This window comes from Athene noctua, chromosome 1 (genome assembly GCF_965140245.1).
Source record: "Athene noctua chromosome 1, bAthNoc1.hap1.1, whole genome shotgun sequence".
Classification (NCBI taxonomy): Eukaryota; Metazoa; Chordata; class Aves; order Strigiformes; family Strigidae; genus Athene; species Athene noctua.
Window position 1 is genome coordinate 245,318,006 of NC_134037.1, and position 25,365 is coordinate 245,343,370.

At 40.1% G+C, this 25,365-nt stretch overlaps 1 protein-coding gene across 1 annotated transcript in view; it reads left to right on the forward strand.

Moving 5' to 3' along the window:
• Positions 1-25,365, forward strand: part of LATS2 (large tumor suppressor kinase 2) — a 50,120-nt gene that overhangs the window by 1,037 nt on the left and 23,718 nt on the right. The window contains exon 2 of the mRNA XM_074915599.1: positions 3,385-3,966. Within this exon, the coding sequence (XP_074771700.1) occupies positions 3,628-3,966 (339 nt within the window). The 5' untranslated portion in view covers positions 3,385-3,627. The remainder of the gene's footprint in view (positions 1-3,384; positions 3,967-25,365) is intronic.

A 25,365-nucleotide genomic window follows, 5' to 3' on the forward strand; every position in this document is an offset into this window, starting at 1 on the left:
TTTGCAAGAGGAAGGAGGGATGATTTGGGGGAAGATCCTCACTTCAGTTCTTGGCACTTTCAGCGTGTGCCCGCTCATAAAGGGCAGCATGATTTGTATAATAATGAAATTCTTGAAACACTCTGCCGCCCAGCCGACAATCTTAGACGTCCCTGCTTCCATAAATTTGTGATCCAAAGAACCCCAAAGCGATAACTGTAAATTGAACGAGAGAAGGCAGTTGTAGCATTTTCTTAAAACCTTACTCCCTCCTTCTGCAGTGATCGCTCGTTCAGCTCACTAGTGCCTGCACGGTTATAGACGGGGAAACAGCTCACCAGCTCGGGGTTTGGGACTTAGCTCCTGAAACACAACTGAGCTTTAGTTTCTTGCCTGTGTCCCAGCTCCACAGAGACAGTAGAACATGCAGCCTGTTGGTGAATGAAGAAACGGGAGAGTGAATAGCTAGTGCTGCTGGGACAACAGACATCAGCATCTAATTTCAGTGTGGTTGGTTGGTTGCTGCCAGAGCGGCTATTGGTATTTCTCAAATGAAGGAGAATAATCGGTTACTCAAAAATTGATCTAACTTGAGGCAATTAAAGTAATGCTGTGCTTATCCTGAAGATATAATATTTCAAATAATGGTCAAGCTTCTAATTAGTGCAGAATGTGTAACATTTTGGAAAAAAACCCTTAGGATTGTTTAGTCAGAATGGTTCGAAGCTCAAAAATAAATTCTGAAATTCTCGTCTTGGCAGGAAGGCTACTGATACATTCATACTGTAGGCAAGGTGCAGATTAGAAGGATTTGGAGTCATCCAAATCCAGAGGTACAGTCAGAAATGAGAATTAGACACAATGAATATCTTTTAAAGCATACAACCCTTTTTTGCTAAAAATGCAAGTCACAGGAAGATTTTAAAAAGCAGGCAGCTCGTCTTCTTTGTTAATCATCTGTAATATTTAATGTTCTGATTTCTTGTCTTATTTTACATATTTAGTTAAAAAGCCTTTCTGCAAAATATGAAACGCATTTACTGTTAGCTCCAGTACTTACTGTTGTTGCTGTTCTCATTCATTCTGTCTAAACGTTCAACATTTCTTTCTGGTTTAGCAGTATTGTAAATGTAAGCTGAGGAAGTTGCCAGCTGGCTTGACCTAGCATTATTAGACTCGAGCTTAGGCTAAAGGTCACAAAAGTTCTTTATGTGAAGCATGTGTGTAAGCGGGAAAGCAGTCCTTTGCTGCAAAAAGGTGGGGGGGTTGCAAGCTTTTCCAGCACATCCCAGGCCTGAGGATTGGCACAGGGAATGAAAAGGAAGAACTCAGATTCCTAAACCCAGCCATATGGTGCCTGCTGCTGTCAGGAAAAGAAGGACAGTTACAGACTAATTAATTGCTCTGTATCTTTTAAGCACTAGCTAGTTATGATGTAATCCTAAAAAGGCTGTGGTACTATTGTTTGGTTTTGTGTTTTTTGTTTTTTGTTTTTTTTTAACAAGGCTATGCATTATTTTTTACTATATTCTGAGTAGAAAATATTCTGTTCTTGGGAACCTTCAGTTGCTTTTGTCTTCTGAAAACTTGGATCTGTTATTGACTGATAGCCGATTTGTTGTTTGTGGAAATATCAAAATCTAGATGAACAGTTTTAGCGCTTCCCTTTAAAACAAGTGACAAACCTTGTCCAATGTGTATGTGGGCATTTATGTCACTCTTGGTTCTCTGTGAATTAGGGTTGCAGCTTATCCTTAGAGACTACTGAGTGAAGGAGCTCAAGACTGTGAATACATTATAGGTGTCTTTTAGTTAACTGAGCATTTCAATCTTAGTGAAAGAGATTGACGTGGATTAATCTCAAGTGATTAATCTGTGCTCCTGTATTTCAAACTGGTGAGCCATCATAAAAGAGTCAGGGGTCAGACTTCACTGTTGCATTTCAGTCTTTGATTGTAGAGGAAGGTTTGAACTGGACTCTGTACTAATGAGGAAGTGGTGATGGGCTTCAGAGGCGAATGTGTCCAGATTATCTTGGCTTTCACAGTAGTAAACTGCTTGGCACTGAGAAGTGATGGTAAATGTATGGAAATGGTTCTTTTGTTGGGAAATACTGTAGCTAGCACAGGAAGAGTTGTTGCAGTGAGTTGAGTTCCAGTGTAAGCATGTGAAAATAAAGAACAATACTTCCGGAGAAACTCTCTCCAATGATAAATGTGCTATGATCAGAAATGAAGTGCCGTTTTGAAAAAAAAAAAATTCCAGTTGACTTCTGAGGACCAAGAGGAACATACATACAGTGTGTTACTATCTTCTCTATTTGCGGTTTGAAAACAAGTGAACAAAATTCTAACCTTCCCCACAAAGCGGCTTGAGCACCATTCAGGAGTCACTTTGTAAGTGCTAATAGCAGCAGCAGAAGCAAACTTGCGTGAGCAGCATCAATAGCGAGATGACATTTCTGATTAAGCTGTCCTTTTTAATCCTCTTCTGAATGCACCATTATTTAATGTTTCTATCACGGTGATGCCAGAAGACTTAGTTAAGGTAGGATTCTTGTAACTTCATGCTGCACAGAGATCGCAAGTTGCACAGTAGCTCAGCTCTGCTGCATAGTTGTTCTTTGCTGCATGTCAGAAGAGGAGCATAAAGCTGTCTCAAAGTCTTTTTTTCTGTGCTGGGATGCTAACTGAGCTGGTTCTGCCTCTTCTGCTATTACTGAATAGCTCCATCTACCCCTCTTTTCCCTTTCTTCCCTATAAGGCACACCTAATGAAATACTGTAAATCCCCCCCTTTTTTTTACCCTCCTCCCAGTTCTGGGGAGAATTCTTACCTTCAGGCTTTGCTAAGATATTCATGTGGAAAGGCAAAATATCTTGTCTTTCTGTTATTCACTTTGTTATTGAAATACTAGAAGTTGCTATGGTTAGGGTCATCAATATTTCCATTATAAATCTTTTTCATAAACTGCTGAAACTGAGCTCAGCTAGTGTAAAACAAACAAAATCTTAAGTGGGGGAAGAACATTTCATGAGCATACTCTTCCCTAATTATGAAATAGGATAGGCTTGCCCAGGATTTGGTTATGCAATTGGGTAGGAAACTTGCTGCAGTTAGGTACTGTAAAATTCTTAAACGTTGTAGTTTTTAAGGGCTTTATTTACATTTATTTTGAAAATGAAACTAAAGAAAAAAAGGAATTATTTATTGGTTATGTTGAAAAAGCCTTTTGGAATCCTGTTCTTGAAAACAGATAAAGTGAAAATCATTAAAGAGAATCTGTCTGTGACAGCTTAATAGGTTGAACTGATTCACTTTCACTTAATTAATTGTCATGCTGTCCCTTCAGAGCCATTTACAATACCAACTAATTGCATGTACTTTCTATTTTCTTTTGTTTCAGACACTGTCAGTCTGCAAAATGATGATTCCAAGGATTTTCATTTTCTGTAGGAAACGTGAAGATCGTGAGCTGAAGTAAAATCTTGGCAGAAATTTCTTGAGAATTTTGCCTTATCTTCTTCTCTTTGAAGGATTACGTTTACAAGAAATTGATACCATCAAGCGACACTTTTACAAAATAAAGTCATTTTAAAAAAAACTAAGGATAAAGCTGTATTTATGCTCAGAGAAAACTGGATTAACAATGAGGCCAAAGACTTTTCCTGCTACAACATATTCTGGAAACAGCAGACAGAGATTACAAGAGATTCGAGAAGGTTTAAAGCAACCATCCAAATCTTCAGGTCAGGGACTACCTATTGGACCAGGCAGTGAAATTTCTCTGGAGCCTAAGATTTTAATAGGGAAGGATGCTGCAAGGCAGCAGCAGATGAGACAAACGCCTAAGTTTGGGCCATATCAGAAAGCTCTGCGAGAAATTAGATACTCTTTGCTGCCTTTTGCTAATGAGTCGAGCACTACGGTAGCTGTTGAAGTCAACAGGCAGATGCTCCAGGAACTGGTGAATGCCGGTTGCGATCAGGTACGTATGAGTTTGGAGGGGGGATTGTCACTGCCTTCAAAACAGGTTTATACTCGGGGCTGAAGAAAGGATTTTCATGGAAGTTATCAGGCTTGCCAGTTGACAAAATGCACTGATTCTTCTGGCAGTCGTGTTGTTGTATGACTGGGAGAGTAGATGGACTTGCTGTTGAGAGATGTGCCTAGTATAGGGTTAATTCATGTTAAAGATAGTCATGGCGACCTCTAGGATTCACTTACGATTTCTACAGTTGAGGTATAAGGCTGAACAGGGTAGCTTATCCTTTTTTTTTTTTTTGTTCCCCTCAATACCGGAACAAGCCTTAACCATGAGTAAGAAGGTAGAATTTTGTCTAGCACATCTAAGTGCAGTTCACTGTCAGAAGCAAATAGAAACGACAGAGGCAGTATATAGTCTTTGAAGAAGCTCACTTGCTGTTTGCCAGAAGCAGGTGGAACTGGTTGGATGTTCAGAAAGCAGCAGTGGTTGGGTGCACACCTTTCCTTCATCACCTCTGCGTCTATCAAGAGGTGGTAGCCCTGTCTTAGATAAGGCACTTGGCACAGAGATGCCTGCTTTTGTTGTTCTGAGATTGATGCTAGAATGTATTCTTAATTAAAAGACCATTCACATGGTCTTGTGTTGAGCTGCTTCCAGTGTTAGTAGACTTTCACCTCTGTCCAGAATTGTTCGAAGGTTTGCTTTTTAGAGATTAAATGCTGTTTTGGGTTCAGATTCTGATAATTATAGGAACCATTTTTTTTTTCCCATGTGATTGAATGGCAGTTGTTGACCAGCTGCAACACTTCCATTTATAGTCCTTGATATAAATTGCAGAGATTTAAAACTGAAGTGGCATTTCCTTGATTTCAAAACTTAACCTCTGTTGTCTCATGGCAGAGTGTGAGTCTTAACTCCTGTATCATATGCTGAATCTGTGTAACAAAACTAACATCAGGTATTACTATAAACAGTCTGCATTTCTCTGGAGCTATAGAGACATTAATTAGTGCTGTTTCTATTCCAAAGAGTTTATGCTATGTGAGATAATCAGAGCTAGAGTAGCTTGCAGATCCAATGAGAAGTATTGCAGTACAACTAAAGACTTCCTAGTCCAGTGAACCAAGATGCTGTACTGAATTATTTAACTGGAGTAACCAAGGATTTTCTCTGATCTCAAGCATGCCATGAAAACACAGTGTTTTTTAGAACTCTACCCTCTAAATTTCCCTAGCTATTTAGGATGAGAACACTCCCTGTGTGCATGAGCCAGGGTTAAATGAGCACAGCTGGATTCTAGATTGGAAATCTGCATTTGGTAGGTTACATGGACAAATCGTTCACACACAGAACAGGCTTGTTGGACTGAAATCTTGGACAGTACTCTGAGCACACTACAGCACAGAAATGTTAAGCCAACGTATAAAACAAATACCTGAGCACCTGTTAAAAGGTATTAAAGGCAGTGTAATGCACTGTGTATGTAAAGTTTTTAATATCTTTAGCTATTTTGACTTAAACGGTCATACAAGACTGCTCCTTATAGAGCACCGAGAATGAACCTGATTCCGACTCTTATGTGGAGATTTTTGCTACCTCCTTAAATTTGGCTGCACATTTTTGGTGTGGTGGGTATTTTTTCCTTCATTGGCCGTGATCCTCATGTTTAGCTTTTCTCCCTAGCTGTGACTTGTTGCCTGGAGATGGCATTATTATTTGGCCTATCCCTTAGGTGTGTTTGGCATTCAAACCTGTCCCTTAGGTGTGTTTGGCATTCAAATCTAAGCATAAGCAGGATCACATTTGGCTAGAGTCCAGATAGATGTTCCAAAACTGAAGTCTTGTGACTAAAAATGGTGGGTTTAACTAATGTGGGCCCAGGCCCATATGAAGGTTGGCTCTCCTGGAGAGTTGTGAATGAATGGAGCTTCTTGAGATGGCTTGAATGGTACCTGGCCCTGAGGATGGAATGGTGTAGGGTGACAGACTTGATTACTACCTCTAGATTCTTCCTTTCTTCCTGGTGCCTGAGCTGTTTTGAATCAAATGCTGAACTCTTTCAGAGCATGATGTGTAGAACATCAGCCATCCCCAGCTACCTTGTTCCTGCTTGTGAATCAAAGCCTTTAAGTGCCCACTGTATGGACATCTTCTGTAGTCCTGTAGGCAGCTAACAAATCTCTGATTTAACAGAGAAATGAAGCACCCTCAGTTTCTTTACCTCTGGACCCAATGCTAGTGGAGGTTCGTAGATGGGCATTGAAGTCTTGTATGTCCTGTCCCCCTGCCCCCAAATGCCAGGAGCAAGTGTCTAGATGTTAAGGATTTCTGTCCGTGAATAGCTAATTATCTACTTGAGCCTTCCCCTACAGCTACTCTGTGGAGTACAGGATCTTACACCTCCTGATCCTGTTGCATGGTACAATAATCAGCTGTTCCAGTGGCTGCAAGCGTCCTGAAGTTGGCAATTTGTCATAAGAAGCATTAATCATGGGCGTTCTAGGAAGTTGTGAAGAATGAATAGATGGCTATAACATTATCCAGTTTGATCTTATGTGAACTCCATTTTCAAGTTGGGTTTGGGCTGATGCTCTTTGGTGTTCTAGATGGAACACAGGAAAGTAATCCTGACCTTGTTAATCTGTTCTGGTGGACAACACGCAAGGACCAGGGTTATTCAGTCTGTTTACTGGGCCACAATAAGGATTTCTGAAAGGGTGAAGTAGAACAGTGACAATTAGAAGGAAGGAGAATAAATTTTAGAGGCTGGGGAAAGGATACTTCTATTTATTACTTTTATTAGCTTCACTCATCTAGCATATCTGTAGCATGGTTAGATTTTAACACAACCATTTTACATACTACAAGAGACATTGTGTATTAGGTAACATAAATGCAGGGTTTGTAGCTCCTTGTTCAGCCTAAGTTTTAAGATGAAATTGGTTTAATTAAATAAAAAGAAAACATCATAACATTTTATTACTTCATTCTTGTTCTGTGAAAGACCCACACAGACAGGAAATGGGTTATAAGCTGGTTGGTAAACTTAACAAGTATATAAAATGCAGTATAATTCATGAAGTAAATACAAAATTTTTGTGTTTTTCAGTTACAGTCATCATAGGTGTTACGTGTGAAAACTTTTTTTTTTTTTTTTTTTTAATTGATTAGGAAGCTGCGAGTTCCTTTTAAATGACTGATGTTCTTTCACAGAGATTTCTTTTCAGCCATTGTGTAGCTTATGATTTTGTAGTGAAATCTGACCCCCAAAACTTAAGGGGGACTTTTGCTGTTGACCTGAAAGAAGCCATGATTACACACTTTTTTTTTTTTAACAGATACAAAACAAAATTACACACATAATTAGTGACAGTTCTCCCTAAACAAACGGAGTAACTTGTCTGGTGTTTGCTTAAGTCATCTTTTCAACAGTAATTATTTAGCAAGTTTGAGTCAAAAATAATTAGTGCAGCTTAAATTGTTTTGAAACTTGTAGGACATGACTGCAAAAGGCTGGACCTTTTTTGTTGCAAAAGCTTGAAGCCAAAACACTGCTAATATACTGTTCTTTACTAAATACAACTCCTTGGGCTTGGAAATGTAACTTGCAGTCACTGCAGAGGGACAGGAGCATGGAGTGTCTGTCCTGCGGGCTGGTAAACCGCTGGAATCACCTGGGGCAACTGGATGGCGTTTTGGGTGTGGTGGTAAATGCAGCTGCTGTTGTGAATCGAATTTTTCTAATGAATAGATGCAATTGAGCATATGATCAGTGACATTCCAGCAACCTGAATGGGCTGTACTGTACTTACTGTACTTCCTTAGAGCATAAACAGCCACTGACATTGTAATTTAGAGTGGGCTGAAGCAGTTCTAGATGAACTGTGGAACATTACACACTTGTCACTTTTTTTTTTTTTTCCTCAAGCGAATTTCTTTTCTTTGATCAAGGGTGCCTTTCCTGGGTGAAGATTTCTAGACATAGCTTGGGCAGCTATTTTTAAGAAAAAATGATGTGTTAGGGTTTTTTACAGGCTGTGTACCTCCAGTAACATGCATCATGTACTCTACAGTGAATACTTATGTGAATATGTGAAGTGGAGAAGTTCTTACGCTTCATTTTTTCCAGAGGATTTTATAAGTATCGCTGTAATAAAACACCTGTGCCAATACCAGGACATTCCTGAGGGGAAGATCTGTCCTTTGGATACTAATTATAGCATCTTTCAAGGAACTGGAATGGTATTTGTGGGTATTGTAATGTGACTAAGAGTATCAAGCTGACTATCTTGTCATCTGTGTTACACTGAGTTCATGGAATTCACATTGTAGAAGGGGGGTGTTGGGGTTGTTCAGGTGTTTTGGTTTTTTTTTTTTTTAATTCCTTCTTGCATTCCAGGATTCTTTTGATCTCTTCATCATGGATGACATCCTTTTTATTTAACCCATTTGGCAAAGATTCCACCCTGATTTGGGAACTACCACTAGATTTTGGGGAAACTTTGAGAATGGGGAATACAATACTTACCTCATTTTGAACAAATATTTGCACTTCTTTAAGTGAGGGAAATCCTGCTGTGCAAAATAGAGCTTGGGTAGGAAGTCAGTTTTATGGTCTGCATGTGGAATTAGTATTCTAATTTTTTTAGTATTTTAGTTTTTTCCTTTTCTGTATACTATTTTAGGTCATGCTTGTTCACATATAATCCATGTGCCATCTATCCATGTGTTACTGAGCAGTATGACTTTTCATCCTATTGCTGGAGCAATGAGAGGAAGCAGATACAGTGCAAAGTTTTGTTTTGGTAACAGACAATGGAAGGCTGGAATTTTGCTTGTAGTAAAATCTCTGTTGCAATGTGTTTGTTAAGAGGACAAGTCTAAAAAGACATCTTGCCTTCAAGGTGAAGGGCAGCAAATTTTGTAATAGCCCTGTGCAAATGGGAGAATTAATTTCATAACATTGGCCTGTCCCATAACAAAATTTTGTCTTTTGATTGGGTAAACATGACCTGTGTTGAGGATTCTGCTTGCCCAGCTATGTACCAAAACCTCCAGGATGAACATTTTAGTCGTCATCTGGGTGTTTTGGGTCCAGATAGTTTTGTTAATGAAAAATGGCTGCAGAATGAGCTGTTACAAGATTGCTTAGGTTATTCTGTGGGGTGTAGGTTAAAGGTGGCAAGAATCATTACAAGCTATGTTGCAGGTTACAAGGAGAAAAAAGGGGCCTTCAAATGAGGGCACTCAGTGCTGAATGCAGGAGAAGGATTTTATTTTAGCAACTGAAGTAGATTTGATAATTCAGGCCAACGGTCTCTTGTGTGTTCATTTGCCTGCCTCATTTGAAGCTAAGTTGTTCACTCTGTCTTCTCTTTAGCTGTGTTGAGAGCTTGTTTCATAAACTTTTCCTATACTTACTTCTTTTCTCTCTAACCGCCCTTTTTGGTTTCAACCTCTTTCACATTTCTGAGAAGCTTCCAGTAGTGTCCAGTGTTCTTCCATCAAGGCATGTAAAGCAATGTGTTTTCCCACCAATACATCTGAAGTTAGCCTGTTAAGTCATTTCAGTTTTCAGCCGCTTCAGAAAAAAAGTGAGTCATAGCTTTCCAGGGGCTGAAAGCAAGAGGCAAGGACTGCTCTTGAGCCGATACCTGCCAACACCTCTTTTCTATCCAGTTTCTCCTGTCTCCAGTCTTCCTATGTTGCTGTCACTTCTTGATGTATCTGTCTTAGTGAATATACTTAAATCTTCCATTTCATGATGCAGTTCCTGCAATGTATTTGGGAAGGTGCTTTTGGATTTCTTCTGTGTGAGCGTATCTCAGAGTATGCTTTTGTCCTGCAGAAGCAAGATAAATAATTTTGTCTTTTCCCTTGCATTTTCACAGTTGTAGAAATGTCCCTTGGCACTAGTAGGTGATTGCATGTGCTCCTTCACATGACAAGATGTGGCTTCTTGACAGCTGGGCAATAATATGGCAGTGAACAAGACTGCAGTATGTTTTAAACTCTGCCTTTTATTCTTGTTAGTCTCCTTTCTTCTTTTGCAAACTATAGAATAAGAATAAATTGCATCTTGGTAGTAGGATTATGTTTGAAATGAACAGAACAGGAATCAGATGCCAGACTTCAACTGTAGATAAGTGTGAATCTTGAGTTATGTTAAACTAATGCTTCCCTATTCCTCATGTCAGATAATCATTCTAGAAGCTTGGGAGTTAACAGTCTAAAATTATATATTGCTTTAACAGTGTGCAGGATTAGCTTGCATTGGATATTTAAATTGTATTTATTAAAAATTAGTTGTCAGAAGAAGGTTGAGCTATGGATTTTTTTTTTAAATAAAAACTAAAATGACTTCATCACAGTCACCAAAAATTCTGTATAAGCATTAACTTCAGTCTCTGAATAAAAAAGCCCTTCTGACCAAAAGTGAAGATTGCCATTATTATAACAGGAAGTTGATATCACAATAGTAGTAGGGTGTAACTGTTCCCTTTGTGGTTTTTTTCTGATGTTCTCAGCCTAAATCTTTGCTGTTCTTTTCAGCTTGTATCGAGAGGAACCAATGTGATTTTATGCTGAGACTGAAAAATAGCATCCCTGCATGGGGGGGAGGGTGAAGGTGAGGTGGGTTTTTTTGGTTGTGTTTGTGGGGGTTTTTTTCTTTTTCAGAAAAAATTGAATGAGATTTTAAAACTTAGATTTCAGTGGAAGGACTGGATGCAAGGCTTTTTTGCATGCTACAGTTTTTAGAGTTAATCCAAGGTATGCATTTAAGAACTCATTTAATTCAACCTAAGAATTCTTTTCTGATACTTGCCAAACTAAATAAAAGCTTATGTTAAAGCTGCTAATTGAATGTCAGTAGAATGCAAATAAAAGTCCATGACTACTTTTCATGTGATACACAGGTATGTGCCATACTTGTGTGGAATGGTTTTGGGGTTTTTTAATCTTTTTTTTTTTCCTAAAGCATGGCTGAATATACATAAATTAACTTACAGTGGCAGTCCTTTTCCTCACTTTTTTTTCTTGCTGTACCCACAGGAAAAATTATTTTTGCAGACATTTTAAAATTAGTTGATCATTAGAACTGAAACTTAAGTTAACAGGAAGAAAAAAAATGGAGAATTTAATCTGTACCCTGTGTAGAAATACGGTCACCAGGTATGTGAGTTTATGGTAATTTAAATTGCAAGAGAGTAGCCGGGCATTCAGTTGCATAATAAAATCTGATAAACTGAAGGGAACTAAACTACTTTTTCTTCCATTTTATTTATAAAATATCATTGCCAGATACTGTCATATTTGCCCCAGTACAGAATGAATTTACTGTGATGGCATTTTCTGAAAGTATGGTAGTATTACTACTGTGTGTGTCTGATTTCTGGAAGTATTGAAGATGCCGGCTGAATTCTTACCACACCACTTTTGGAAGAAGAAACAGAGACCAGCATGGTCATGCCCAGGAAGTAGGGACTGAGGATCACATCACTGTTGCTCTGAAGGTGACTGGTGACTGGTGATGTGCTACAAAACACAGCAGAAGCACTTTTTTGGTTGTGAGGTTGATCATGTCACTCTCAACCAAACCAGAGCTTGTTGGTGCTTCTTTGGGCACAGCATTCAAATCCTGCTCAAGCAGCTGCTTGTGGTGGTGGTGACTCCTACAGAATGTCCATGTCCCATGTGTGTTGTCTGTGCATCCCCCCAGCCTACAGGCTCCAGTACATATAGTCTTTGTTCCTTGGGTACTGGCTGTCTCTGACTTGCAAATGCATGTACGTAATGCTATCTAAAATAGATGAGGAGAGACATTCAAGAGACCTTCAAGTTGAGTTTTCTTGGTGATGGCAGCTGCTGTTTTTCTCATTTATTGGGTATGTCCATTAATTCCCCACCATTTCCTCTTTTCGTTAAGAGAGATTAAAAAAAAGCAGCTGGGCAGGCCTAGGTTTCCTTTATTTGACTTGGGTAACAAGCTGGATTGCGAGCTGCCTGGATACAGCTACTCTAGAGTAGATGTTTTACTGTCAAGTTACAAATAGTTTGCACTAGTAAAATCAAGGAGGGACAGACACCCTGTCTGTTTGCTTAAAGCTACAGATGTTTGTGTCAATTTGGGCCTTACCCTTACATAAATCATGTGTACAGCATGTGAAATACATTCCACATACATCTCCCTTTCTGCTTATGTTCATAATCTAATTGTGAGCGTAGCTTAAATCTGTCATTTTCATGTTGCTTGGAACTGAGGCTTGGAGTACAAAATGCTGGTCCTTATTTATAGGTTTTCATCATTCCCTAGCTTTTTGGAAAAAAAAATAAGATTAAAAATGCCTCTGATTACCAAAATAGAGGCTGAAGTTGCTGTGGCATTGTGATCTTTGGTATTATCCTACCATAGCACCAGCAGGCTCATATTGTCCGGACTTGAGAGGGATCCCAATTTCCCATCTTCAGAAGATGCTTAAATAAAAGCCTGGTGAAAGTCAACTAGTCGGATTCTTGCTGTCTGCTTGCTCTACACATCTGCTGCTGGTCACCCACAATACTGTTGCTCTTGGAATATTTTCAGCTTCAGGCTTCAGCTTGGTGGCTGATATGTCTTCCCCAGTACCATGTGGCTTCTGCTGAGGTGGTTCGGTCAGCTCTGATATTTATGGGATCACACAGCTCTAGTTGCAGCACAGCAGAAGTGGTTTTCTCCTAATGGTCTTGCCTTGCCATCTGGACTGTCACTGGGAGTTCACAAGAAACTTCTCGTATACAGACTGACACATAGAAATTAGGTTTCACCCAAGAGATGCATGTGTGCATATATGTATTATGACAACTGCAGTGTTTGTATGGTACTAGCTGTTTGCGAAGAACTTAATCCACAGGATTTGGTACTGCACTGAAGTCTTCTTTTTCAGGCTAAATAAACAACATTCTAATGTTTGAGGCTGTGTTCTGCTTCCCTGCAGTGTAAGAGAGAGATTTTTCCTGATGAGAAACTTGTGCTCTTCATTTTAACTGAATCCAAGCAATTAAAAATATTTCCCCAGGGAGGTGAAGAATGAACAGAACAGGAGAGGATATGAAAATACTTTTTAAAAAAAAATTATTTCTGGGTCAGTTAATTTTCAGAAGGCTGAAGCCAGAGAACACTGTGTACCCATAACTTTGTGAATCAGGTAACGGCTATGGCAGAGACAGCCTGTTCTGTGCTGCTTTGTCTTTGGTATCAGCATATGTGCGTGTATGTGAAACTGTTACTGCGACACATACTGTCTTTGCATTTAGAGAAATATAAATGCAATCTACATTTAAATCTCAACACTTTTCCATTTAGATTGCTTGAATGACCAAGCAGCATTTTGCAACTCTTTCTATATCTTTTGTTGCTCTAATGCGTGATTTGTAAATTACTCATTTAACCCGGAGCATGCAATGGTGCAGTGTATTACTCTTCACACATAAAATGCTAGACAGAAGACTGCTGATAATAGGTGATAATATAGTTAAGTTCTTGCCTTCTAAAGAGATTGACTTCTGTAGGACAAATAGCAGGGTAAAATTACTCCTGTATAAGTCTTTATATGGTTCGTTTCAGGTTTTATCCACCATTTATGAATCCATTGGATGTGTGTTACTTCAAAACAGAAGAAAATATCAGCACAGATTCAGCTGCTCTGCAGCTTCCTTTTCTCCATGTTCATTTCGTTCTTCCGCTGTATCAACTCTTTAAATATCTTCAAGGCTTTTCAAGTCTATACCTTCCTTTACATGTTGTCCTGTTGCATTTTTTTTCTGCTCTGTTGGTTTGAATGACTAATATTCCACACCTACATGCTTTTCTCTGTGTGCCTCTGAATACCCTAAATGCATTATTTTTTAATATAATTGCAAACTATTAAGAAATAACTTTTTTATAGTCTTCAACCTTATTCTTTAGATTTGATGTGACATCCTAAAGACTTATAGATGCAACTGTAACGTGACTTTGACAGCACACCCCATGTATTTTCATTTCTGCATCTTTTCTTCCATTCAGTGTCAGGACTCCATCGTCTGTGCTTAAACTAGCTGCCTGTACCATTCATGCTTTTCTTCAAGCTTTGCCACAGTGACTCTGTTTATTCCACCCTCCTGCCAGATGTCAGCCTAATAAAGATGCATAAAATCTAATTTAATTGATGTAACTGTAACCTTGGAAATACTAATATGTGCAGGGTATCCTGGTTTGCAAAACAAACAAACAAAAAAATCTGGCTGTTCCGATTAAAAACATTAAAAATTGTGGCAGTTTGACAGAGATCTTTGAATCAAGACATAACCACTCCATATTGGCCTATTTTTGTCCTGGCTCCACATGAGTGCTAATAATTTTCTCGGGAGACATGCTTTCCACCTTGCTGGAGCCTGTTTTTTCTGATTGTCCAGCACAGTTTCTTGATCATGCTTATAGATGATAGATGATCCCTTGATTGCCTGTGTAATGTGTGCTGCCTAGACATGGTAGTGACCAGCTGGCTGTGTGCTGGAGCAGGGTGAAATTCCTCTTTTTCTTTCAAGTGCTCAATCAGTTGCTCTGCTGGAAACTCACTTCCATCTCCTTTGTGTGATCATTTCTTGCACCTTGGCCATCCCTCTCATTCTGAAAATCTTTTTATTATGTTCTCTAATGCAGGGAGTAAGATCATTGAGTGCTTTCTTGAATGTGTTTTTATGAAGAATTTGTGAAACGTGTGGTGTTGCAGTCATGCAAATGGTGGAAAATATGTTGTTGGTGCAGTGCTCAACAAATTGAAGACTTAGAGCTAGGAGTTTACAAGCGTGCAAAAATCATCAGTTTCTGCCAGGGCACGTGGCAAGCCAGCTCCCCATACTACAAAAGCAGGACCTCACTGGGAAATGCCAGCAAATTCAAAAGCAAGCCACAAGAATTTTCATTTGCGTTGGTGTGCCTCCTCCCGCCCCCCATCTCTCTGTTTACTGAGAAGTGAACCTTCAGGGTTTTTAACCACATGAAAGTAAACTAGAAAAAGTATTTTTCAGTACTACTTTGGTGCTATAAAACCTTCTGTAACAAATCAGTTCCACTTTTCCAGGAACTTCCCTGTGGTTTGTAAGCGTTAGAAGCTGCTGGAGATTGAGAACTTGGTGTTTCAGGCCCTGCTCTACACTTAACACAGAAATGGGTGCTCAGTTTTACTGCCAGGGAGAAGCTGCTGCCTCCTGAGCCTGGAACACCTCTGCTCAGAAGGCAAAGGAGAGTCTGAGCTGCAGCACGGTCTGTGGCAGAACTACCTTCTCCCAGATTCCTGGAAAGGTCAGAATGTCCTGCTGTGTATTTAGCATCTCCAGGAATGCTATATTGGGCAAATAGCAGTGCTATGTGTTGTAACAGGTTTCCTTGTTTTTTTGCAGAGAGCCATTATTTTCTTCCTCTTGCCTCTTGGAGGAGGGTTTGGGCTCCCAAGCTTACCGCTGTCTGCTGGATTTTGAACTCAGTCATCACCCTGCCCTACATGAGGCAAACAACAGCAACTAGGGGAGCCCATTATCTTACTTACACCTATGCATAAAACTTCCTTCTCTTTCTTTCTCACATTATCCTTGAAATAGGACTATTGCCCAGCACTAGACAAAACCATGAGTCAAACTAGCAGGGCACTATCAACCCTCCTTGCACACAAACTTTTGAGCCCATGAATTTTGGGAAAACCCTGCCACTAGACCACAGATTTGGTTTGTTTTGCCATGATCACAAAGTAGCTTTGTGGTTTCCCAGTCTGGGAAGAGACTCAATGGAACTAATTTTTGCTACACACACCACCACCCCCAACCCCCCCGACTCTGAGATCGTGGCAGCTAATGGATGGATGGAGGAGGTATTACTGCTGAGGTTTAAACTCTTGACAGGAAAGTGGTAACTGACAATCCTGAGGGCAAATGGGAAGCATAAGAAGAATGAAGCCCCTGCTAAAAAGCAGGAACTGGATGTATGAGCAGAGAAGATGCTGTCTGGCATTTACTTGGGGAGGAGGGCAATTGGGTCACAGAGCTGGTAGTGCTGAGTTCAGCCATTAATAGCAAAATGGTTGTTTTAACTGGAGGAATGTTAGTGCTAATGAAGTATCTGCCTTGCAAATTGGATGTAGTTTTGAGGCTGAAAATTTTAATCATGCACACCGAAGTGCTGTTTTGGTCTCAGCCTCCAAGCCATCTGCACGACCAACATCAGCGTTGTGTTCAGTGAGGGCTCATGCTCAGGCGTTAGGAAAGTTCTTTTTTCAGCTCTGCAGTGTGGAAGAAACAGCAGCCTGAGCCAGAGCTGCTCCCTGCACATCAGGGAAAGCAGCACGGGGTTCCCAGCTGTGCCCCCACAGTGAGTGAGGGCTGCTTTCTTTAGCTGGCAGGCGCTGCAGAGGAGGAGAGGCGTCTTCCCCACCTCCCCAGCCTATTGAATTTAAAAGCTCCAGATTGCTTTGCTTTTCTCCTCCCTACTTCCCCCTTTTCGGTGTTTTTTGTGTGCTTGCTGTCTAAAGTCATGCTTAACCCCTCATCCTGCCTACATGCTCAGCTCACAAGGCTTAATTGCTTTTTGTACTTTTAGGTAACACCCTCCTCTGTTCTAAACGCCTGGTTTCTATGCTTGTTGCAATGGCTGTTCTTGCTTTTGGGAAAATAAAGGATTTTCTTTTCATGTAAAAATAGCTTTATTATTTCCATACGCGAGTAGCAATCAGGGTAGGCATATTTCCAGGTCAGCCTGGAGATGGGGTTGGATAGTGAAACCCTCTGTTCCAAAAATGGGCTGGAACCAGCAACAGTTCTTGATGTGCTGAGCAAAGCTAACTGGCTTGGAGAGAATTGGGATCCCTTTTTTGGGTGCACATGCAACATGCTGGTATTCTGCTATGGATGGGAGCCAAGCATTGACATAATGAGCACTTTACCCTGTTTGGTACTTATGTTAGTTTTACAGTTTTCTCATAATCATGTTCTTTTGGTAATTGTAGGCATGAGTTTTGAATAAAAGATTACAGAAGTAAGTTTCTTAGGGCATGGTCAATAACTACAAGTGCTTAGAGTATCTCAGTAGAAGGGATGTTTGCAGGAGCAGTCTGTATTATTCCACAAGACTCTGCTCAGTTGGGTACTGAGTAAATAAACAGTAAATGTGCAAATCTTGGATAATGTTGCTCTATGCTTGTTTATATAGTCCAGCTGTACTTTGGATTTTGTCCTCTATGGTAGCTGTCTTGTGAATCTTCTGGCTCATTGCCATGTATTTCTAGATTTATATGAACATGATGGGATCTTTTTCATCTTTGTATTTTGCTAGTTCATATTTTTACTTCCTTCAGGCATATTTTAGAGGTCTCTTTAAGGCTTTTAAAAACAAGTCAGCTTGAATTTTCCTTTTATCTTCACAAAAGTCACTACAGAAGTAAGGAAAAAGCACATAAGAGGTGTTACAGGCAGCATTAAAAATGTTCCTTCAGAACAGAAAAGCAGATTTAACATGAATTAAAAACTCAGCTCTGTTTCAGAGTTGCAAAAGCTCTTTTATTCACCAGAGAACTGTTAAAGCTAGTCATTTTTGGCATAGTATCGGTCAGGGAAGCGTGACAAAGTGCAGTGGAATGCACTGAGCTGCGATCCAGCTTGTAGTGGTATATGACTTTAGTGTATGGAGCATTGCAGGAAGTGCTGGGGAGGGGAGTGGGGAGGCCTTTTCATTTCATCAGCTACTGAGTAACAGTGTTCTCCTTCCTCAGACCCCACCTGCAACAACAGAGGGTCCCTTGGATTCTTGGGTCAGCAGACAAAGTGTGAAGAGCCTGTGCAATCTGAGTTTCTGGTAGTACTTGAGTCTGTTCTCTGAGCACCGCTGTGCAGAGTGCAGCGAGATGAGAAAATTGGGAAGAGTAGTGTGTTTGGGGTTGCAGATCAACTGTGCATATCTAGGCTGAGACTATCCCCGGTCCCACCATGCTGGAAGGTGAAGATTCTTGGGCTGAAATTCTGTCCTCATTTAAATCGGCAGCAAAATTCCGATTGGTTTCATCAGGCCAGAGCTTTATACTGCCAGAGCAGTAAAAGAGTCCTCCTGTTCCACCAGTACACACATGCTAAGTCCATTTACTTAGACTTAGGTTTTGGCACAGATTTTGGCCTTAAATGGAAATCAGTTTAATATTGGTAGCTTGGATTTCAGATTACATGGATGGTTAAACCTAGATATATGTGATAATGAATAACCGGTTAAGGTATTCCTATAATTTGAAGAGTACCTGGTATTTTCCTTCTTTCTTCTCTAAATTATGATGTTGGTGTCCACAGAGTTTTCCAAGCATTTGTAATGACATTTCAAGAAAACATGATGGTATCTTTTCTGGCAGAACAGGATCTTTGGTCTATGAACTGCGTCTTAGAAACTGGGAAAAGCTTGGTGTGGTATGGATTGTGTTATGAGTGTAAATTGCTAACAAGAGTTTTACTGTTCACCTTGGGTTTCACATTTGCATTGCTCCGTTACAGTGATAATCAAATACAAAGCTACTGTTTTACCAGCATTGCGGTAAAGCTGTGTGCAGCATCATTGCGAAAAATGAGGTCTCTACCCAGAAGACATTACAGCCAGAATTGATGTTTCTAGGGTAGAGATGTAGGAAGGTTGCGGCACAGAGAAAATAAAAGGATAAAGATATTTAGTGCTTTCATTGTTCGCATGGATATTTAGACTAGGTATTTCTTTACAGAACAGGTTGTTAGGCGTTGGAATGGGCTGCCCAGGGAGGTGGTGGAGTCCCCATCCCTGGAGGTGTTTAAGAGTCGGGTAGACATAGCGCTGAGGGATCTGGTGTAGTTGGGAACTGTCAGTGTGAGGTTAACGGTTGGACTGGGTGATCTTCAAGGTCCTTTCCAACATAGTTGATTATGTGATTCTGTGATACCTCTTCTCATTCTTACTGCCTGCTTACTTAATGTTCTTCAAGAGGACAGCTTGAGGTTGTATTGAAAAAGTGTATAAATGTTTAGAGCAGGAGTAAATGAGTAGTCAGCTGGTGGGATGTCCCAGCCCGTATGCTTCAGGTTAGAAAGTGCAGAAGTTGCTTGGCAGATAGATTGCTTAGATGGGAGCATTGAAACACATAGATCCTATTTAAGACATATGTAGACATAGATCCTATTTAAGATGTAGGTTGTCAGATTATTATAGATTAGGGTACTTTTACTCTAGATTCTTAGCTCTCCCCTCTTGTAGAGACAATCTGGAAGTTGAAAAGTATTAGAATTGATATACAAGAATCATTATAGTCATTCAGGTAATGGGCTGCATATGGAACTACTTTGACTGTATTACTGTTTTCTTTGCATGGCAATACTTCAGATAGTTCCAGCATCTCAGATATTGCATGTTCTGGAACATAAATCCTATAAATTTCAGTTGTGGAAAAAAATTGCCTAAATTCATGTTTTCACACATAATTGTATATATATATATATATACACACACAGATACTTCTAAGCTTGCTTATCATTGGCCTCTGTGGTTGGTCTCTGAATGTGGTGCCAGATACTGGAAGGCTTGGTTAAAAATAGTTGATCATGATGTCAGTGATTTTAAGAGCTGGTGGGTGCCTTGGAGAAAGGGACTAGACAGTTGCAATGCTTGTTCCAGGAAGTGAATGCTGACCTTGGAATCCGTGTCTTTCGAACACTGCTGTTCAGGAATCACTGCATCTGTAATTCTGTCTCACAGCATTATCCAAGGCAGTGTGCACACAGACAGGAGCCCAAGTACGATGCACACACAGTAGAAGTGAGGAAGGAGTATCTCTCTGGAGCTACAGAAATTACTCCAAGATGACCTCTCGTAGTTTACTGGTATAGTTGAACTCAATCATCAAAACACAGCGACCATCACCCTGTATCATTACCATGGAGGTTTAGCTTTGTTTTGGGCTTGGCATGCTCAAGGAGTATGAACATAGATCTTCTCATGAACCTGCAGTGTGGTGTGATGCAATGACATCTGTTTAACAGTACCTGGCAACCTCCACACAGGTTAGAAACCAGTAGGAGTACTGTCTACACCTAATTGTCGTAGGGGAAGTTTAGAAACTTGGAACTTTATTGTCTAACCAGACATATATCCTTACCTTTGGCAGTTTTGTCAAGGAGGTGCATAGAAACTGTGGGTTTTTTACTTCCTCCAGAAACCAAGACGTTCACCTGTGTACTACTGCACATTGCTGAGCCTTAGTTTCTGGAACTCTGTATTATGCAGCCTCCCTTCTATGCCATATAGCATTGTGCTTGTTCCTGCGAGTGTTACCCATCAAAGCACTGCCCAGGTTTTGTTCTATATCTGAAATATTCAACAAGAATTTTGACCAGTGGTTTTGCTGTAGAATACACATTCACTTCAAAGAATATTTTTTCTTAAGAAGGAAAAGTGATTACTTGTCTCTTACTGGTTTCTTAATATTTTGCATCCTTAAAGATCTCAGAATAGTATTCATGCAACTGAGCATGGGCTGTAATAATAATAATGAAGCCTGGAAAACAATTGCCAGTTGTTCTCCTGTCAGGTGACATGGGTTGAGAGCATTGGAAAACAACAGTCTCCTAAAAGTTTAAGTGAAGGTTTGAAAGAGGGAGGTGAGGAACATTGATCCACTAGTAGGATTACTGGGAGCTACACTGAGTGACTTGGGTCAAGGGAACAGCTTCTTTATCTGCATTCTCAAACTTCCTCCTCAAACTTCAACTGTGGAGCAAGGATGAGTGGAATCATGTCCTCTGCTCCGCATTCCTCCCTCTCCTTTGTTTGAGTCTAATCAAGTTCAGACTTCAGAATACTGTTTCCTAAGAAATACAGTTGTTATGGAATAGGTCCAATATCTTCTAGAGTCATTGTTACAGGGATTTTATTGGCTTGATACAGTGAGGGTTTTTTTCTTCCTCCTGTGGTTTAAAATTACTTGTCTAACATGTTGATTTATAGCCTGTCATGTAAGACTGTTTCCCCTTGGCTATATCTTTTTTAAGATGATCAAATATATTTCTGAAAAATGTCCTGTTGTTGCCTTGAAATATTAGGTGATAACTGCACAAGTAAGAGAGGGATTAGCTTGTTAAACCTAATATGACACCAGCATGCTGCAGTTAAAAACTTTCTTAAGGCAGCATAGAGGAAAAAAAAAAAACAACAAACCTTATGGTCTGAGATATCACAAGTATATTCCATTCACCTGGGAAGTTTGTAGGTTGGTGTGATCTGAGGGGAGGAGAGGAGACTCCTGGGCTGGGGCTCCAGGAGAGCAGCTTTTGGTGATGCTGCCAGAGCTGCCCGTCTTCCTGCTCGTTCCTCCCCGGTTCATTCCCGCAGGCTGTGCCAGCAGTGTTTGTGGAGCTGAGCGGTGACTGATCAGGGAAACCGATCCAGGTTAAAAATATCTTTTGGGGGATGGTGGGAGGGACACGAGCACAATTGGGGGCCGTGGCGGGAGTGCACAGAAAGGAGCAGAAAAGTTGAGAGCGGCGGCAGCTGCCTTGGCTGTCAACCACCATCAGAGGAAATGCCGAGAGAAAGCTCAGCCTGTGCTCACGTGCTCTCCTCCTTCCAGCTGTGCTCCAGAGATGGCCATCTGCTCAGTGCTGCCTCTTCTTACTCCTCCTCCCACCCAGGTCTTACTGTCCCAGCAGAGCTGCTGCTGGACTTAACCCTAGCTCACTTGGGCCGAAGTGAGCTGAGGTAGCGTTAACAGCTAAATCATAGGTCTGTGCTAACCCACCTCTGGCGGCGACCGGACCGCAGAGTGGTCAGGCAAGAGGGAGGCAGGTGATACCTCCAACGCAGGGAACAGGGGCAAGGTGGAAGATTTAGTTTTCTGCTGACACACTTGCAGCTGGAAGATAGTATGTGAATACTAAGTTATGAATGCTGAAAGGAGTGATTTCATTGATGGCTGATGGCAGGGTTGTGAGGAGATATTAATGTTAAGGGGATGGCATTGAGGAGGATCTTGCAAGAGAAATTCTTTTCTTACAACAACCTAATACATATCACAGCCTTTGCACATAAATGGAGCGGAGTGAGAAAGATGCTTTTTCAGTACTGTGTGTCTTGACTATTAAAGTGTGCCACTTGGCTGGTAGCCAACAGAAATAGCATTGAGGTGAAGTGAGTAAAGATACTACTAAGGAAATACCAGTTAGAAAAGGACAATTCAAGAGAGATATTGTGGAAACTTAGAAATAAATAGTTTTATACTTTTAAAAGATAGTTTTGAAAATAATTACTCAATAAAAGCAAAACCTGTATTCCTTTCAGTTGTCCTGTTAAATATTATCTTTCTTCCCCTATTCTTCTGTGTTGAACTGGACTTGGGTGTCTGCTTACAAGGTTCTTCTAGGACATTGATTAAAGTGTGTGTTACCAACTGGCTTTAATTTTTATTTATGTATTTATCTACTTATTTTTACACTTTTGTATTCTCACTGAACACAGAAAAGGAGCAGTTGTGTGAAGCATTACCATGGAACAGAAACAGTCCTTCATTTTCTTCCCACTTCTGGTCAGTTTTGGGGATCCCAGTGGGCATTTCTCCCTCCCCGAAGTAGCTCCCCAGCTGAGGAAGACTCAGCTGCTCTCTTGGGGGAATTGTTTACCTCTCTGTGGAATCTTGTCCCGGTCAGCTATGTGTTAAGAATGTGAATAATTTTGCTGCGGCTGCTTTACATGTAAAAAGCCTGACCTTAAGATATTTTATCCAGCTGGGGTTTTTTCTCTTTTTATTTTTTGCCTCTAGCACTGGTGGAGTTGAGAGTTTTATCTTGCGACTGCAGAAAGCTGCAGTGACTAACAGTCATATAAAGTGTTTAGTATAAAAGGGTATTTTTGTAGTCTTAAAAATCCATTAAGTGGCAGTCAGTGGTGTTTAGTAATTCTTACTTTTGGACGTGTGGTTATACATGTGTATTTGATAGAGTTAATAAAAGTAAGCGCTGCATGGAGACTTCTGGAAAATGTCTAATGAAATCCCTAGTGCTGCAGAGTTTGAGTATATTATATTACAAGGTTGAGCATATTGATTTTGAAATGTTAAAAGTGAAATGCTTTTTTTATATTTTTGAATGAGAATTTGAAAAAATGAAAGCTAGCATTGCAATTAATACATAAAACTAAAAAATGCCAACAATTTTTTAAAAAGTAATACTGTATGTAAAAGTTCTACATCTTCCTACTCCTTGAACAATAAATATGCCAAGTTGTCTTGCCCAGCACGCTTGCATTCTGCGTGTATGTATGTGTCTGTACTGAAAAATATTAGGAATCTCAAGATAAACCCCAGATGTTTTTTCAGTCACGTGAGACATGCTGCATTGGACTGTGAAGCTGAGAGAGAAGTAACCTTCATTTGTCTCACAGTGGAGCTATATTTCTCAGATTTTTTTTTTTTGTTGGTTTTTTTTTTTTTTTGACTGTGCATTACTGCATGATGTCAGTTGGGGTCCCATTGTGGTATAAATCCTTAAAGGAGAGAACAGGTCAGTGGTGATGCATTCCAATCAGATATCTTGGAAGTTTCATAGCTCTATTAAAGTACTCCCCAAAGAAAAATTAGGGGGAACAAAACTCTTCTAAACTTCTAAAGGCCATATAAGAAATATGCTTGAACCTTGTTTGGAAAATTATGTTTGACCTTGAATATGAATGGGCAACTTACTTTACCGTTTTTACCTGAATTTTTCTTGCCTTGAAGAAGAGGTTTTAAAATAACACTTGAAAGTTCTGGTGGTTTAAAACTTAAAAAAACCCCCACCATATAATAAGTTAAAAGAAGAGGGGATAGGAGTATCACTCTTTAAATGTTAAAATCTCATTAAATATAAGGAGACTTGTAATGCCTTGAGTAGGTAGCACTCAGTATAAAGGACAGAGGCACCTTTAACAGGAATAAATGTAAAATTCAGTTTGTAGATCTGGATATGGAAAAATGCAATAAACAGTACTAAAGCATAGCAAATGTGCAGCACCATGTGACTTTGGGGAACAGCTGACTTTCGCAGACCAAAAAGCTCTTCCAGTCTTTGACAGAATTCTTTTCTGTGCTTTGGGGCTTTATTCCTGAACAACAAACTCGTAACTCATCTTGCTGAATCAGAATGCCCAGTTTACAAGTCCCTTGTATCCAGTTTGGCTAAGAAGTCATTTGCAAGCTCTGTGAATATTTGTAAAAATCCTCTTTTATACGTAACTCAATACGTAAGCGTCTTTATAGGAGAAGGAAAAGCAATGGGAAGCACTCAGTGTCCGTGGCTGCTGGAAAGAAACACTTTGATACACAAATAGCATTATTGTAAATGTAGTGCCAGCCAAATGCATTTTTGGCTAATGCATGAGCAGTAAAATTAGCAAACACATCACTTGCTGCTAATGAAGAGGAATAAGCTCATCATGAGACTTTCACTGAACTGCTATACTATCCGGCTTGGTTTACTTACCCTGATAGAATAAGAAACTGCTGTCTCAGAAAAAAAAAAAAAAAGGGGGGGGGGGGGACACGACATGTGAGTTCTGGTAGGAAGGAGTCATGCTATCATTCTGACAGCTCGGTATGTGAGAAGTGGGTCTGGAGTACAATAGGGACAGCCTGCTCCTCTTATAGCAAATGTGCCCTGTGTACTATTATGTGTGAAATACTAAGACCACTAAACGTCCCACCTGAGAGAAAGAACCTGATTCCAAGAGAATACTTAAAAGAGTTTTTAGGATGCTTTATTTAAATGGCAGCTGGCCTTTGCACAGCAAGCTGTTGCTTTTGCTGGAACTGCCATCTTAATATATTTAGTAATTTAAGGTGCATTATGTCAGGCGTAGGTTGTTTTTTGGTTTTGTTTTTTAAGATTGCACACCCTGAGTGTAGGGACACTCACTTGGACCCTTGGAGTAGAGTAGCAGATGCCATTTTTTATTCATGGCTGGATTTCCTGTATGAGGATCCTGGTACGGATCAAACGAAGCTATACTGGAGTGCCTTAAGAAACAGTGCTGTTCGACCGTGGTGCACCTTTCCCTCAAGGTTGTGTCCAGTTCTAGCTCAGCTTTGAAGATGCCTTCTGTGCAAGGCTCTTCACTGTGTTTGTTCTACATCTGTTGAGACTTTGTGAGATTTCAGTGGAGTCAATAAATTCCTGAAGGCAGCTTGTTAAGATTTTTTTCCCAGGAACTTGTATTGGTTCTTTGCTGGGTGGTGCAGTGTTTACTAATGTTCTCAACTTGGCCTTTAATACTTATATTGGTATTAATGTCAGCACTGTTGGACACATTTACATGTTTCATTAGGTTGAGTCAGACAAGGGCAGAAGTGTGGAGTAAGGAGGAAT